The sequence below is a fragment of the Erythranthe guttata genome, chromosome 8 (assembly GCF_056151865.1).
Source record: "Erythranthe guttata isolate IM_541 chromosome 8, IM_541, whole genome shotgun sequence".
Classification (NCBI taxonomy): Eukaryota; Viridiplantae; Streptophyta; class Magnoliopsida; order Lamiales; family Phrymaceae; genus Erythranthe; species Erythranthe guttata.
In genome coordinates, this window is record NC_142540.1 from 19,419,975 (window position 1) to 19,432,875 (window position 12,901).

General features: G+C 36.7%; 2 protein-coding genes across 2 annotated transcripts; one reads left to right on the forward strand and one right to left on the reverse strand.

The window, feature by feature from the left end:
- The first annotated feature begins 290 nt into the window (after positions 1-290).
- Positions 291-3,679, forward strand: LOC105961991 (mRNA capping enzyme family protein). The gene is made up of 13 exons (XM_012986252.2): positions 291-555; positions 1,017-1,156; positions 1,253-1,321; positions 1,414-1,485; positions 1,634-1,735; positions 1,853-1,909; positions 2,037-2,175; positions 2,309-2,373; positions 2,522-2,572; positions 2,747-2,809; positions 2,880-3,003; positions 3,093-3,154; positions 3,247-3,679. The coding sequence occupies exons 1-13, from the start codon at positions 477-479 to the stop codon at positions 3,346-3,348; spliced, it is 1,125 nt and encodes a 374-aa protein (XP_012841706.2). The 5' UTR covers positions 291-476; the 3' UTR covers positions 3,349-3,679.
- Positions 3,680-9,185: 5,506 nt separating this feature from the next.
- On the reverse strand, positions 9,186-11,219 carry LOC105961990 (hypothetical protein). Its single transcript, XM_012986251.2, has 4 exons — positions 10,681-11,219; positions 10,275-10,452; positions 9,793-9,886; positions 9,186-9,691 (listed from the first exon to the last, which is right to left on the reverse strand). The coding sequence occupies exons 1-4, from the start codon at positions 11,031-11,033 to the stop codon at positions 9,351-9,353; spliced, it is 966 nt and encodes a 321-aa protein (XP_012841705.2). The 5' UTR covers positions 11,034-11,219; the 3' UTR covers positions 9,186-9,350.
- Positions 11,220-12,901: the final 1,682 nt, after the last annotated feature.

Sequence of the window (12,901 nt, forward strand, 5' to 3'; positions counted from 1 at the left end):
TATTATTGTCGAGCAAATCAACTCTATTAAAATTTGAAATTTCATATACATTTAAATTAAACCCCTTTAGTTAAGAGAGTGGGGACTAACAAAATTATATTCATTTAGCAAAATATTAAATTATCGAACTATATTACTAGTCGAATCCAAAAAAATAGAAACATAAATTTTTTTCAATTAAAAATATTATTCTAAAATCAAAACTTATATAATTAAAATTAAAATCAATAAAAAAAAAACTCGAATTTGTTTTGCTCTAATTTAATTTTCAATATGTTAGCTCCGTTTTTGTTCCACTCCTATCATTCTGCCAAATAACGCTCACAGCTTTCTCTCTCTTCTTCTTCTTCTTCTCTCTCTTCCTCGCTTTTCTTTTACTCAGCTTATTTACACCAAAAACCCTCCGCTAATTTATCGGAACTGGTTTTCTTAGATCACACTCTGTATATAGATAGATACACATTACATACACACACATGAAGCGAGGTTATCAAGACTCTTCTTCTTCGGGTTCTTTAGGGCCCCCTCACTCCAAATTAAAGCAGAACCCTGAAGGTATTCAATCCGATTTTTGAATTAGGGCGCCCGATTTTCCTCTGTTTAGATGGGCTATTGAATTAATTAACGAAATTAATTTGGTTTTTCGTGATGGGCTATTGAATTAACCTTCAATTTGATGCGTATTTTCGTCGAGGTTAGACGGAAAAAACGAATTGGGGCTGTAAGAGAAGTTCTGCAAATTCGTTTGCTAAATTAGGGTTTTATGAAAAAAAAATTGCAATTTCTTATAAATTAGGGTAAATTTGTTTACAACTTCTCGTTGAATTCGGGTTGTAAGGAAATTTTGCGAATTTGTTTGCGAACTTTCGGTTTCTGGATTTTGGTGCTGGGTATATAAATTTGGGCATCAGAAGTCGGTTTTTTGGCTGCTAAGTTTCGATTTTGTGCTGGGTGTCAGCATTTTTGTTTCGTGTTTGTAAAATTGAAGTACCTTTTTTTTTTTTTCTTGTGTTTAGGCGATGACGAGTTTTTAGAAGACGAGACAACTAAAATATTTGCACAGAAAGTGGCTGATCATTACAGTGCAAGAACGAACCAGACTCTCGAAGAACGAGAAGCAAGCCCTATTATTCACTTGAAGAAACTCAATAACTGGGTACTTAATTGAAATTTAATTGTAGTTCACTACCGATATTCTCAATCGAGTATATTAGCAAGAAGTGTTTTTTCTCATTCGTTTGTTATCCAATAGATAAAGAGTGTCTTAATCCAGCTGTACGCCAAACGAGGAGACGCAGTTCTTGATCTAGCGTGTGGAAAGGTAGTTTACAAGCTGGATATATATCTTGAGATTCGTTCGACAGATATATGTACTTGCAAAATTGTTAATTTGCAATCTTTTATTCGTACAAGGGCGGTGATCTAATCAAATGGGACAAAGCAAGGGTTGGTTATTACGTCGGCATCGATATAGCTGATGGCTCGGTAAAAAAAATCGATTCTTTAAACTCCCTTTTCATTGTCAGTTGTCATGATTTTGGCAACATTAAATTCAATTATTTTCATTTATTGCCAAGCATGCATTTGCTTTTATAATTGATATAAAAAAAATCGATGGTTATTCCGATATCAGATAGAAGACTGTCGCACTCGATATAATGGCGATGCAGACCATCATCAACGTCGAAAGAAGTTCTCTTTTCCAGCCAGACTCGTTTGTGGAGACTGCTTTGAGGTAAAATTCAGACTAAAGATTAATTATCTTCTATTCAATTAAAAATTACGCTTCCGATAGTTGTGCACAGCTCAACTAATTGTCGTCGAAATTAGTAACTAATTCATGTCATTGTAGGTCCCGCTGGATAAGATTCTCGCAGAAGATGCTCCGTTCGATATTTGCAGCTGCCAGGTGAGTTTTTACTTTTTGCGTTTCCTCACATGGAAACATCTTTTGCTTCGTCGATTAAATAATGATAGCTGGAATTATCAAGTTTTGTGATTATAATATAAAATTGTTCGTAACTGAAAATTTGCAGTTTGCCATGCATTACTCATGGTCTACTGAGGCACGTGCGAGGCGGGCCTTGGCCAACGTATCGGCTTTACTTCGGCCAGGTGGCATTTTCATCGGAACAATGCCAGATGCAAATGTCATTATCAAAAAGCTTAGAGAAGGTTTTATTTTGTCTCTCGTGATCTTTACTTATCTTGTTGTCATTTGTTCGATTCTAGAATAAATCAGTTTTTAGTCGTAAATGTAAAGATCTTTTTCATTGTTTTGTATTAATCTTTTCCGAATTGGATGCAGCTCAGGGGCTAGAATTTGGTAATAGTGTGTACTGGATCAATTTCGATGAAGAATTCGAAAGCAAGGTAAATTCTTAATTTTTTCCGACACGTTCTATTTTCGGTAAAAAAAAATTCTGAAAGGTAAATTCTTTTTTTCCGACAAGATTATTTCTTGTTTGGTTAGCCTCTCTGGTTACAATATTTCTTTTTCTCCGTTTTGCTTCTCTTCCAGAAATTTAAGACAAAAAGTCCCTTCGGCATTAAGTACAAGTTCCATTTGGAGGTATGTGACTACTTGCCTTCTTGGTCCAAAAGTCTCTCTCTCTCTCTCTCTCTCTCTCTCTCTCTCTCTCTCTCTCTCTCTCTCTCTCTCTCTCTATATATATATATATATATATATATATATATATCCAGAAAAGTTCCGGTTGTTAGGAGTTTGTGTAATATCTCTTTGCAGGATGCTGTGGATTGTCCCGAGTGGGTCGTCCCTTTTCACGTCTTCAAAGCATTGGCTGAAGAGGTATTCATATAAATCTTTTTATTCCGATTTTAACAAAAAAAAAATCATACTTATATTCCAAATATGCCAGCATGATTTGGAGTTAGTATTCGTCAAAAACTCACACGTGTTTGTGGGCGAGTACTTGAAGAAACCCGAATTTGTCGAGCTCATGCGTAGGCTCGGTGCTTTGGGTGACGGTAAAGACGACCAAAGTACGATTTTATTTTAGCCTTAAAATATTAATTCCCTAATTATTATTCAAATAAAACAAATATCAAGTTGCTAATTCGGTTGCTTTCAGGTACATTATCGCCAGACGAATGGGATGCGGCCTACTTGTATCTTTCTTTCGCTTTAAGAAAGGTTAGTTTTTCATTAAATAAATTCTCGATTAATTAAGTAATTTATTAGCATTTTAAATATTGACTTGCGTCATTTATTTTATTTTGTTTTAGAGAGGACAACCAGATCAGGGCAGAGTGAACAGTAGAAGAGACAAAGGTAAGATGCAGCTATCGAAGGAGGATATATTATACATCAACGGCAATACTATGTAACAACACTACAACGATTTCACGATTTCAAACAAACATCGAACCCTACAATGCAAATGACTTGTGAGGGCGGGCAGGACTGAGGAAATTACCGATATGCCAACTGTTCATCGGTCGTTGCATAACAGAGCAGCTTGTCGACCGAAATGTGCCTTACACTTGGAGTTGTTGTTGCTTTCCTTTTTTTTTTTCTTTTTTTATTTTTTTATTTTTTTTGTCTAATTACTTTTGTACCTGGAATAATTGGTGACTGGATTACATGGTTGTAACCAAATATTGAATTTTGTTTCTATGAAGTACAATAAATGATTTAATATAGGGTAAATTACAGCCAGTCCTTATATAAGCTCAAATTTAACAAAATCTTTTAAATTTTGTGGAATGTTCCTTAATTTGTATTCTTTTTACGAGAAAATGCAGTTTTCGATACACCACAATATGCAGATTACAAGTCCAGAGACAAGTCTCATGATCATCTTGTTTCATAATATAAACTCGAAACGGATAAAACCGGTATTTTCTTCCGCAAAGATGAATGTATAAGAAGATTCATACCCAATCAAAAGAGTTTTCTTTTATAATTTAACTTTACCTCAAGAGGTGACTTGAGGTGACCTTAGTTATTTTCAACGATTTTAGCCATAATTTGATAAAAACAAACTTATCACTGTTATAGAATAATAAATAACTCAACATATATAGAATTAAATATAACCACTTTGCTAAACAAACAACTCTCTGTATGAAAATTGATTACACGAACAAGAAAATATTGCTTAATAAAAGGCTGTCTCTTTCTCAATAGAAATGCCTCTATATATATACAAACAAATCATAGGAGCCTTGTCATGCTAAATAATAACAAGAGAAAGACACGTGTTCTTTTAATGCTTAGTCCACAAGTAATATATGGATATGGATATGTATTAGAACACTCCCCCTTGGACTAAGCATTAGTGTATCGGCTGTAAACTGGATGAGTAAAATGTCGTATGCCTCGTTAAAAACCTCAAGCCGAAAAACCCAGTGGGACAAAACCGGCCAGAAGGGAAAAAGAGTACATAACTCAATCCAAGCCGTGTGCATAAGCTGCCTCATTAAAAACCTTTGCTGGAAAACCCAACGGGACAAAACCAGTCAAAAAGGGAAAAAGAGTGCAGCGCACTATTGCTCCCCCTGAAATGAACAGTATAACCTCCAAAATCGGCCGTCAATCTTGCTTCACATTGGCTCTTCTCATTCCAATGGCGTATACCAACTTTTCAAATGTAGAAGTCGGTAAGGACTTTGTAAATAAATCAGCAAGATTGTTGCATGAGCGAACTTGTCGAACATCGATCTCTCCATTCTTCTGAAGCTCATGTGTGTGGAAGAACTTTGGTGATATATGTTTGGTCATATCACCTTTTATGTATCCGCCCCTTGTTTGCGCTATACAAGCAGCATTGTCTTCGTAAATGACTGTGGGCGTGTCTGTAACTGGATGCAATTGGCAGGAATTTCGTATATGGGAAATAACGGATCGTAGCCAAACACATTCTCTCCCTGCCTCATAAAGAGCTATTATTTCTGAATGATTTGAGGAGGTGGCCACCAATGTCTGTTTGGTAGATCGCCAAGATATACCTGCACCATTATAACAAAACAAATATCCAGTTTGTGAGCGAGCTTTGTGGGGATCAGATCTATATCCCGCATCGGCATAACCAACTAACCCTTGGTTAGTTGCATTCTTTGAATAAAATAATCCCAAATCTGCAGTACCACGGAGATATCTAAAAATATGTTTAACACCATTCCAGTGTCTCCAGGTAGGCTCAGCACTGTATCGCGCAAGCACATTTACCGCAAAAGCGATATCAGGTCGAGTGGATTGTGCTAGATACATTAGCGCTCCGATAGCATTTAGATACGGCACTTCTGGGCCAAGTATCTCTTCATTAAATTCTTTAGGTCGGAACGGATCCTTTTCAGGATCTAAATTGCGCACAACCATAGGGGTGCTCAATGAATTAGAATTTACCATATTAAACTTTCTGAGCACTCGTTTAGTATATGCAGATTGGTGTATAAGTATGCCGTTATTTTTATGCTCAAGCTCAATACCAAGACAGAGTTTGGTTTTTCCAAGGTCCTTGACCTCAAACTCTTTCTTTAAATATTCAGCAGCATTGGCCAACTCTTCAGGAGTGCCAATGAGGTTCATGTCATCTACATAAACCGCAATAATAGCAAATCCGGTTTCTGATCTTTTAATAAAAACGCATGGGCAAATAAGATCATTTTTATAACCTTCCCTGATAAGGTATTCACTCAATCTATGATACCACATGCGACCGGATTGCTTTAGACCATACAATGATCTCTGTAATTTGATTGAGTACAGCTCACGAGGAGCGCCAGAGTTTGGCATTTTAAATCCATCGGGAATTTTCATATAAATATCAGAATCTAGTGAACCATATAGATAGGCCGTTACAACGTCCATTAGACGCAGGTCCAGTCCCTATTGGACGACCATATTGATAAGAAAACGAAAAGTGATCGTATCCATCACTAGTGAATACGTCTCATCATAATCAATCCCAGGCCGCTGGGAGAAACCTTGAGCTACAAGGCGGGCTTTATATCTTACAATTTCATTGTTCTCGTTCCTCTTACGGACAAATACCCATTTATACCCAACGGGCTTTACATTATCCGGAGTTTGAACGATTTGCCCGAATACTTTCCGTTTTTCTAGGGAAGCTAATTCAGATTTTATTGCTTCCTTCCATTTAGGCCAATCATTTCTTTGGCGGCATTCCATTATGGAACGCGGTTCACTATCATAATCATCATACATTATTTCTTGTGCAACCGAGAATGCAAAAATATTATCGATGATTATCTCATTTCTATCCCATATTTCATTGCAATAACTTATGGGATTCTCGGTATTCCCGGGATTTGATATCGCTTTTTCGATATCAGGCTCAACAGATTCATCTGGAGCATTCTCACTAGGAATCGCCTCATTTGAGGGTTCATTGATTTTCCCCTTTCTCTTTCTAGGAACAACGTCCTTTGATCCAATAGGTCTACCCCGTTTTTGTCGTGGGGGATCATCATTCATTTTCGCATGTTCTTCAAGAACAGCGATCCTAGCTGGCACATTCACAGCTGGAATATAAGACTTCGTAACTTTACTGGCATCATTAAATGCATCAGGAAGTCTATTGGCAATATTTTGTAAATGAATGATTCTATGAATCTCATTTTCACATTCAGAGGTACGTGGGTCGAGATGAGATAAATGTTGCTCACACCATGTGAGATTCTCGATTGGTTTTTGTTTATCATTATCACGGATATTCTGAATATCCTTACCAATCGGTATAAATAATGTCTCATCAAAATGACAATCCGCAAATCTAGCGGTAAATAAATCACCCGTCATTGGTTCCAAGAACCTAATAATCGACGGTGAATCAAACCCAACGTATATGCCAAGTCGGCGTTGGGGACCCATTATAGTCCTCTGAGGAGGAGGAATTGGCACTTGCACACCGCAACCAAATGTGCGAAGGTGCGAAATATCGGGCTCAAAGCCGAATGCCAATTGCATTGGGGAATGCATATGATAAGCAATGGGGCGTAATTTAATCAGTGTTGATGCATGCAATACTGCATGGCCCCATGCTGCACTAGTGAGTTTAGATCTCATCAGCAAAGTACGAACAATCATTTGGACGCGTTTAATCAGAGATTCCGCCAGTCCATTTTGAGTGTGAACGTATGCTACTGGGTGCTCGATATTTATTCCCAGTGCTGCACAATACTCATCAAAAGTTTTTGATGTAAATTCTCCGGCATTATCCATCCTTATATTTTTTATGGGATAATCAGGGAAATGTGCTCGGAGTTTAATAATTTGTGCTAGCAAACGCGCAAATGCAACATTTCGCGTAGATAATAAGCATACGTGGGACCATCTACAAGATGCGTCCACCAAAACCATAAAATATCTAAATGGCCCACTTGCAGGGTGTATTGGTCCACAAATATCACCATGAATACGTTGTAAAAACGATGGTGATTCATAACCGACATTTTCAATGGAATGTTTTATAATGAGCTTTCCTTGTGAACATGATTCACATAAATATTCATTGGACATCAAGATTTTTGTATCTTTTAATGGATGTCCTTTAGTATGTTGTGCAATCCTACGCATCATAGTCGTTCCTGGGTGACCCAGTCGATCATTCCATAACCCGTGTATATCGGGATTAACAAGTTTCCATGGCATAGTGGCGTAGGATTCGAAAGCTCGAATTTGGACACAATACAGTCCAGAAGCTGTAGCTTCGAACTTCTCATGAACAATTCTTTTGTCCATGACATATGATGTGACGCATAGACACTCCACGGTATTTTCAACCAGTGTCTCTAAATGATACCCATTGCGTCTCACATCTTTAAAACTCAGTAGATTCTTATTTGATCTACCGGATATCAATGCATTTTCAATATGCAAAGTGGTACCATTAGACAACACAATTGTTGCGTTCCCGGAGCCATCTATTATTTCCGCGGAACCTGCTATGGTTTTAACTTGTGCCTTGCACAAAGTCACACTCGAGAAATATATTTTATTATTGAATATTGAGTGTGTAGTTGCACTATCGAGTAGGCAATAGTCATATTTGTCCATAATTTCATGTACGTGCAACAAAATCAGCTCGACCTCGGGTATTTATCCTCCAAGGGAGATATGTACATGTGGGTTTATTCAAAACAACTCAATCTTGGGAATCACACCTTCCAAGAGACATTTATATACAGTGGGTACAAAATAACCCAAAACCCTTAAATTTGGACTTGTGATTAAATATTAATAGCCTCTAAGTTGGCTCCTGACGGGTTTTACCTCGTCTAATGACTCTACGAGCTTCAGGCTCGGAGTTGTTTTCAGATATTTAGCCTTTAAATCGGCTTTTGACGGATATTATCACGTCTTGACTCAACGAGTTTTTCACTCGGAGTTATAGTATGACCTCTATACGGTCTCTGTTAAGCTCTACGGGTACTATGCCCGGAGTTGATAGCCTCTAAATCGGCTTTAAACGGAGATTATTGTTTCCCCAACTCCACGAGCTTCAGGCTCGGAGTTTATATCTTGGCCTCTAAGTCGGCCCACAGATCTGTTGATATAGCACGTGTTTATAATACTGCTTGGGATCCACAAGCTTGCAAATATAAATTTCAACAGCAATTCAACAAATAAATAAGCAATAGATTAATATACACGAATCCGTCATATCCTTTGAGAAATGATAGCGTATAAAATACCGAAGTATTCGCTAATCATTCTCATTTGTCTTTTCGACAATAAATCGAGGATCTGGATTTTCGTAAAATAAAATAGAAAGAAAAATACGAAAATAGCAAATTCCTATCGAGCAAAAACTCGTGCTGATAACGTGTTATAGAATAATAAATAACTCAACATATATAGAATTAAATATAACCACTTTGCTAAACAAACAACTCTCTGTATGAAAATTGATTACACGAACAAGAAAATATTGCTTAATAAAAGGCTGTCTCTTTCTCAATAGAAATGCCTCTATATATATACAAACAAATCATAGGAGCCTTGTCATGCTAAATAATAACAAGAGAAAGACACGTGTTCTTTTAATGCTTAGTCCACAAGTAATATATGGATATGGATATGTATTAGAACAATCACTTAATTTTTCATAATATAAAAAATCTTTTACCAAAAAAAATATATGCCAGCCATGCCTGAATTTCCTCAGAATATTCAGATAAGCAAATAAAGATATGAAAGATTAATCAAACACCTGTTAACAAACATCAACACTAACAAGTAACAAGTCCATCATCTTAGCCACTTATTCCAAAAAAAGAAAAAAAAGGAGAATCACTCCCAAAAGTTTTCGACATAAAATAAATTCTAGACGCAACTTCGACAAATTCATCCACAAAAGACCCGATCAAGCACGTTTGAGCAGAATCACAAGTATGGCCATGATCGCCAACCCCATAAACGAACCTTGCATAACTGTTTCGGCACTTAAGTTAGCAGTTCCGTCGGAATTTAACGTCACTCCATTTCCGCCCTTTCCTCCAAAGAAGCTTTGGAAGTAATCAGACAAGCTGCTCATCATATCAACCACACTATTCTTTATCTTCTGAAAGACATTCGTAAACACATTAGTGGGCCCCGCTTCTCCGTTCTCGGACGACGAGTCAACGCTTTTTGGAGTTGAATGATCTATCGGTTCGGAGTCTTCGGCTAGCTCTGTATACGAATTTTCATCGGAGAAAACCAGACCTACAAATGAAGAAAAAATAAAAAATTCATAACAATGATTTCGTCCCACATCATCATTTCAAATCATGGTTTTTTTCTTTTAGAACTTAAAATTCACTTACTTGCCCCTTGTGATTGCAGAAACCCTTGGAGCTCTTGGTTTTGTCGAACCGCATTCCAAACATTTGGATCACAAGCAATAGAGGCAACAACATTCTACCAACGATTAAAGAATCAAATTAATAATAATCAAGTAGTAGAAGATAGATGAAATCGAATATAATTAATTCCATTAGAAAATTCCAAGAAATTCCCTCTCATTCGATCATGATTCCACTACTTCATTATGAAAAATGTATATTCAATAAAAAAAAAAAAAAAAAATCACTTTATTCTTATACAAACATTACTTCTATGTTTAAATTCTTCGACCAAAAAATCTCTCCGAAAATGAAACGATAATAAGCCCCAAATCGCTTCCAAACATTTCGGTTCACTAGAAAGACAAGAAATCCGACAATCCCATCGAACCAACTTTTTAAACGTTCAGAACCGAATATAACATGAAATTTCACGAGACTAAAGTCGAAGGTAATTTAGAAACCTTGGCCATAGGACTTTCGTGTAGCAACCGAAACGCCATAATCGCGGTGGCTGGAACTGCATTGGAAACAGAACCACTGTTCTCTATAATTTGCTTGTCCGAAACAGACAAACTAGAGTCGCCATCTCCGACAATCGAGCCCTCATATCCGATTGAACTAGGAGGTGACAAATACGCCCTGAGAATTCGGAAATTGAGCTTTTAACTACAACAATTCGCATAATCGATACTGAATTGAATAATTGCAGAAGCCCTAATCAGCTTCATAACAACATAAGATTCGGACAATTAGGTAATAATTCAAGAGAAACTATGGTTTAAAAATCCAATCTTTAAATTTTTATTTTTTTTCGATTTTTTTAACAAACTCAGTACAAAGAAGAAAGAATATAAAAAGAGAATATACTTTTCAAGGGCGACCGAGAGTTCAGAAGTGGCCTCTTTGGCTTCTTGAATGGTCGGCACTCCGGCGAACACGAGCCTCGGGATCGGATCGGCGGCGGCAGCCGCCATCTGCTCCTCCTCCACTCCGGCGAAAACCCAATCGTCCATCTCCGAGCAAGGCCTCTGCATCCCAACCCCCGAATTCGACGATGCCACCAGCTTTACTTCCTCCGGCGTCGACGCCGCCGTACGGGCTGAAACGGCCCTTCGGGCTGAGACGGAGGCCGGAAAATGCTCCGCCGATATACTTCGGAGACCGCCGGCGGCGGTCATCCCCGCCACCTTGGCCGCCGCCCTGATCGCTCCGCCTCCCATAGTTGGAGAATTAAGGATTATTAGGGAATGAAAATGAAACCCTGATTTGGATATTGATCGATAAATTTTGTATATATAAGGGGGAAAATGATTTTGTGGATTGAAGACGAAAAGGAAGGGGGAGAATATTGTACCGAGGAAAGAGACTTCTCATATTCGTGGAAAGACCAGAAGATGACACGTGTCACATTTGCTTCAAACTTATTATATATCCATTTTTTTTTTATTTGGTGTAAATTCTAAAAATAAATTATTGAAATTTAATTTTATTTTTAAAAGATTTGAGAGGACAATTTCTCAATTCTCAATGGAATTGGACTTTTGATATGAGTTGATCTAATCAAAATAACCATTAATTAAATCCATGAGGTTTGTTAATAGGGTAAATTACAAACACCCCCTGAGGTATGATCAAATTACAAACCCCCCCCCTCTTGTTTGGATAATTACATCTACCCCCTCAACTATATTTTTTTCTTACACCTCCACCCTTATGGTGCCAAATTCAACATAATCATCTAGATTCCGTGAAATGTGCTCTAGTTTGTACTCGTTTTGTGTAAAAATACAGTTTCTGATGGACCACAAACTGATATATACAAGCTAAAAATCACATATTATGATCATCTTGCTTCATAATGTAGAGTTTGAATGGGATAAAACGGGTAAAAAAATGATAATATTCCATATAATCTCGAAGATTCCACTAAATTTGAGGAGTTGAGGGGGTGGTTGTAATTATCCAAACAAGAGGGGTGTTTTTGTAATTTGACCATACCTCAGGGGGTGTTTGTAATTTACCCTTGTTAATACTATAATGACAAGACAAACATATTTCTACATTTTTTTAGCATAGGAACAATTGAAATGCTTTTACTTCAAAGATAACGGTTCTGGTACAAGGACAACAAATATATGCGAGAATAAGATTCAAATACGTTGCAAGTCAAAAAAACGGAAGACATGATTCAAAATATCTGGTTTCATTGATTTTCAAAATAATGCCCATCTTTGTAAGTGTATTCGTAGCTTCGTTAATCTCACGATACCCAAACTGCACTGTAATGTCTTCAAAATTAGTCAACACCCTCAAGGACAACACTGAAGTTCTTGGGCACTGCACAGATAATCGAAAATAAAAAGTCAAATTCGATAATTAATTCTTTTATATCATGATCCCTTGTCATTTTAATTACATTCGAAAAATGACCACATTTCAACCTTATTATTAGAAGAAATAACTTGAGATAGAGTATACATAGTACATTATTTTATTCTTGTAGGAGTAATTAATATTGCTAGATTATATTTCATTTACTAAATAAATATTTACATTATTTTAGTTCATGAAGAAAAAGTTCTTTTTTTTTGGTACGCAACAATAATCGGGCCTTCAAATTGGCTGATTGGGCCTCACATGGAAGCCCGATATTTCTAATCCCATGTTATTGGATGTTTTGACAAAATCTTATCTTATATACTTTATAATTAAAAGAATAAAATGGAACAATTTCTGAAGAAATCCTGCAAATATATATGTTGTGTGCAGGTACAGTAATTGTCTATTTTTCTGAAGAAATCCTGCAAATATATATATATTTTTTTAATTTTCTGCAGGGGCAAACTGTGGAACAATTTCTGAATAGGGATCATTTTATTATCCTATCTGTCGTTTGGTTTGTTAATTATGTTTTATCTTTTTTCCTATCTTGCTCTTTGTATGATATTATATATATCGGATAAATTACGGTAATCCCCATAGATAAGGTCAAATTATGAGAACACCTCTCATGTTTGGGTAATTACAACCACCCGCCTCAACTATGAATCTTCTTACACTTTTACCTTTGCGTTGTCAGATTTAGTGG

Coding starts and splice junctions, on each gene's coding strand:
- LOC105961991 (XM_012986252.2), top strand. CDS start 477: ATGAAGCGAGGTTATCAAGACTCTTCTTCTTCGGGTTCTTTAGGGCCC. Junction 1,157..1,252: donor TGAAGAAACTCAATAACTGG/GTACTTAATTGA, acceptor GTTATCCAATAG/ATAAAGAGTGTCTTAATCCA. Junction 2,810..2,879: donor TCAAAGCATTGGCTGAAGAG/GTATTCATATAA, acceptor CAAATATGCCAG/CATGATTTGGAGTTAGTATT.
- LOC105961990 (XM_012986251.2), bottom strand. CDS start 11,033: ATGGGAGGCGGAGCGATCAGGGCGGCGGCCAAGGTGGCGGGGATGACC. Junction 10,453..10,680: donor CTCTCGGTCGCCCTTGAAAA/GTATATTCTCTT, acceptor CCGAATTCTCAG/GGCGTATTTGTCACCTCCTA. Junction 9,887..10,274: donor ACGAAAGTCCTATGGCCAAG/GTTTCTAAATTA, acceptor AATCGTTGGTAG/AATGTTGTTGCCTCTATTGC.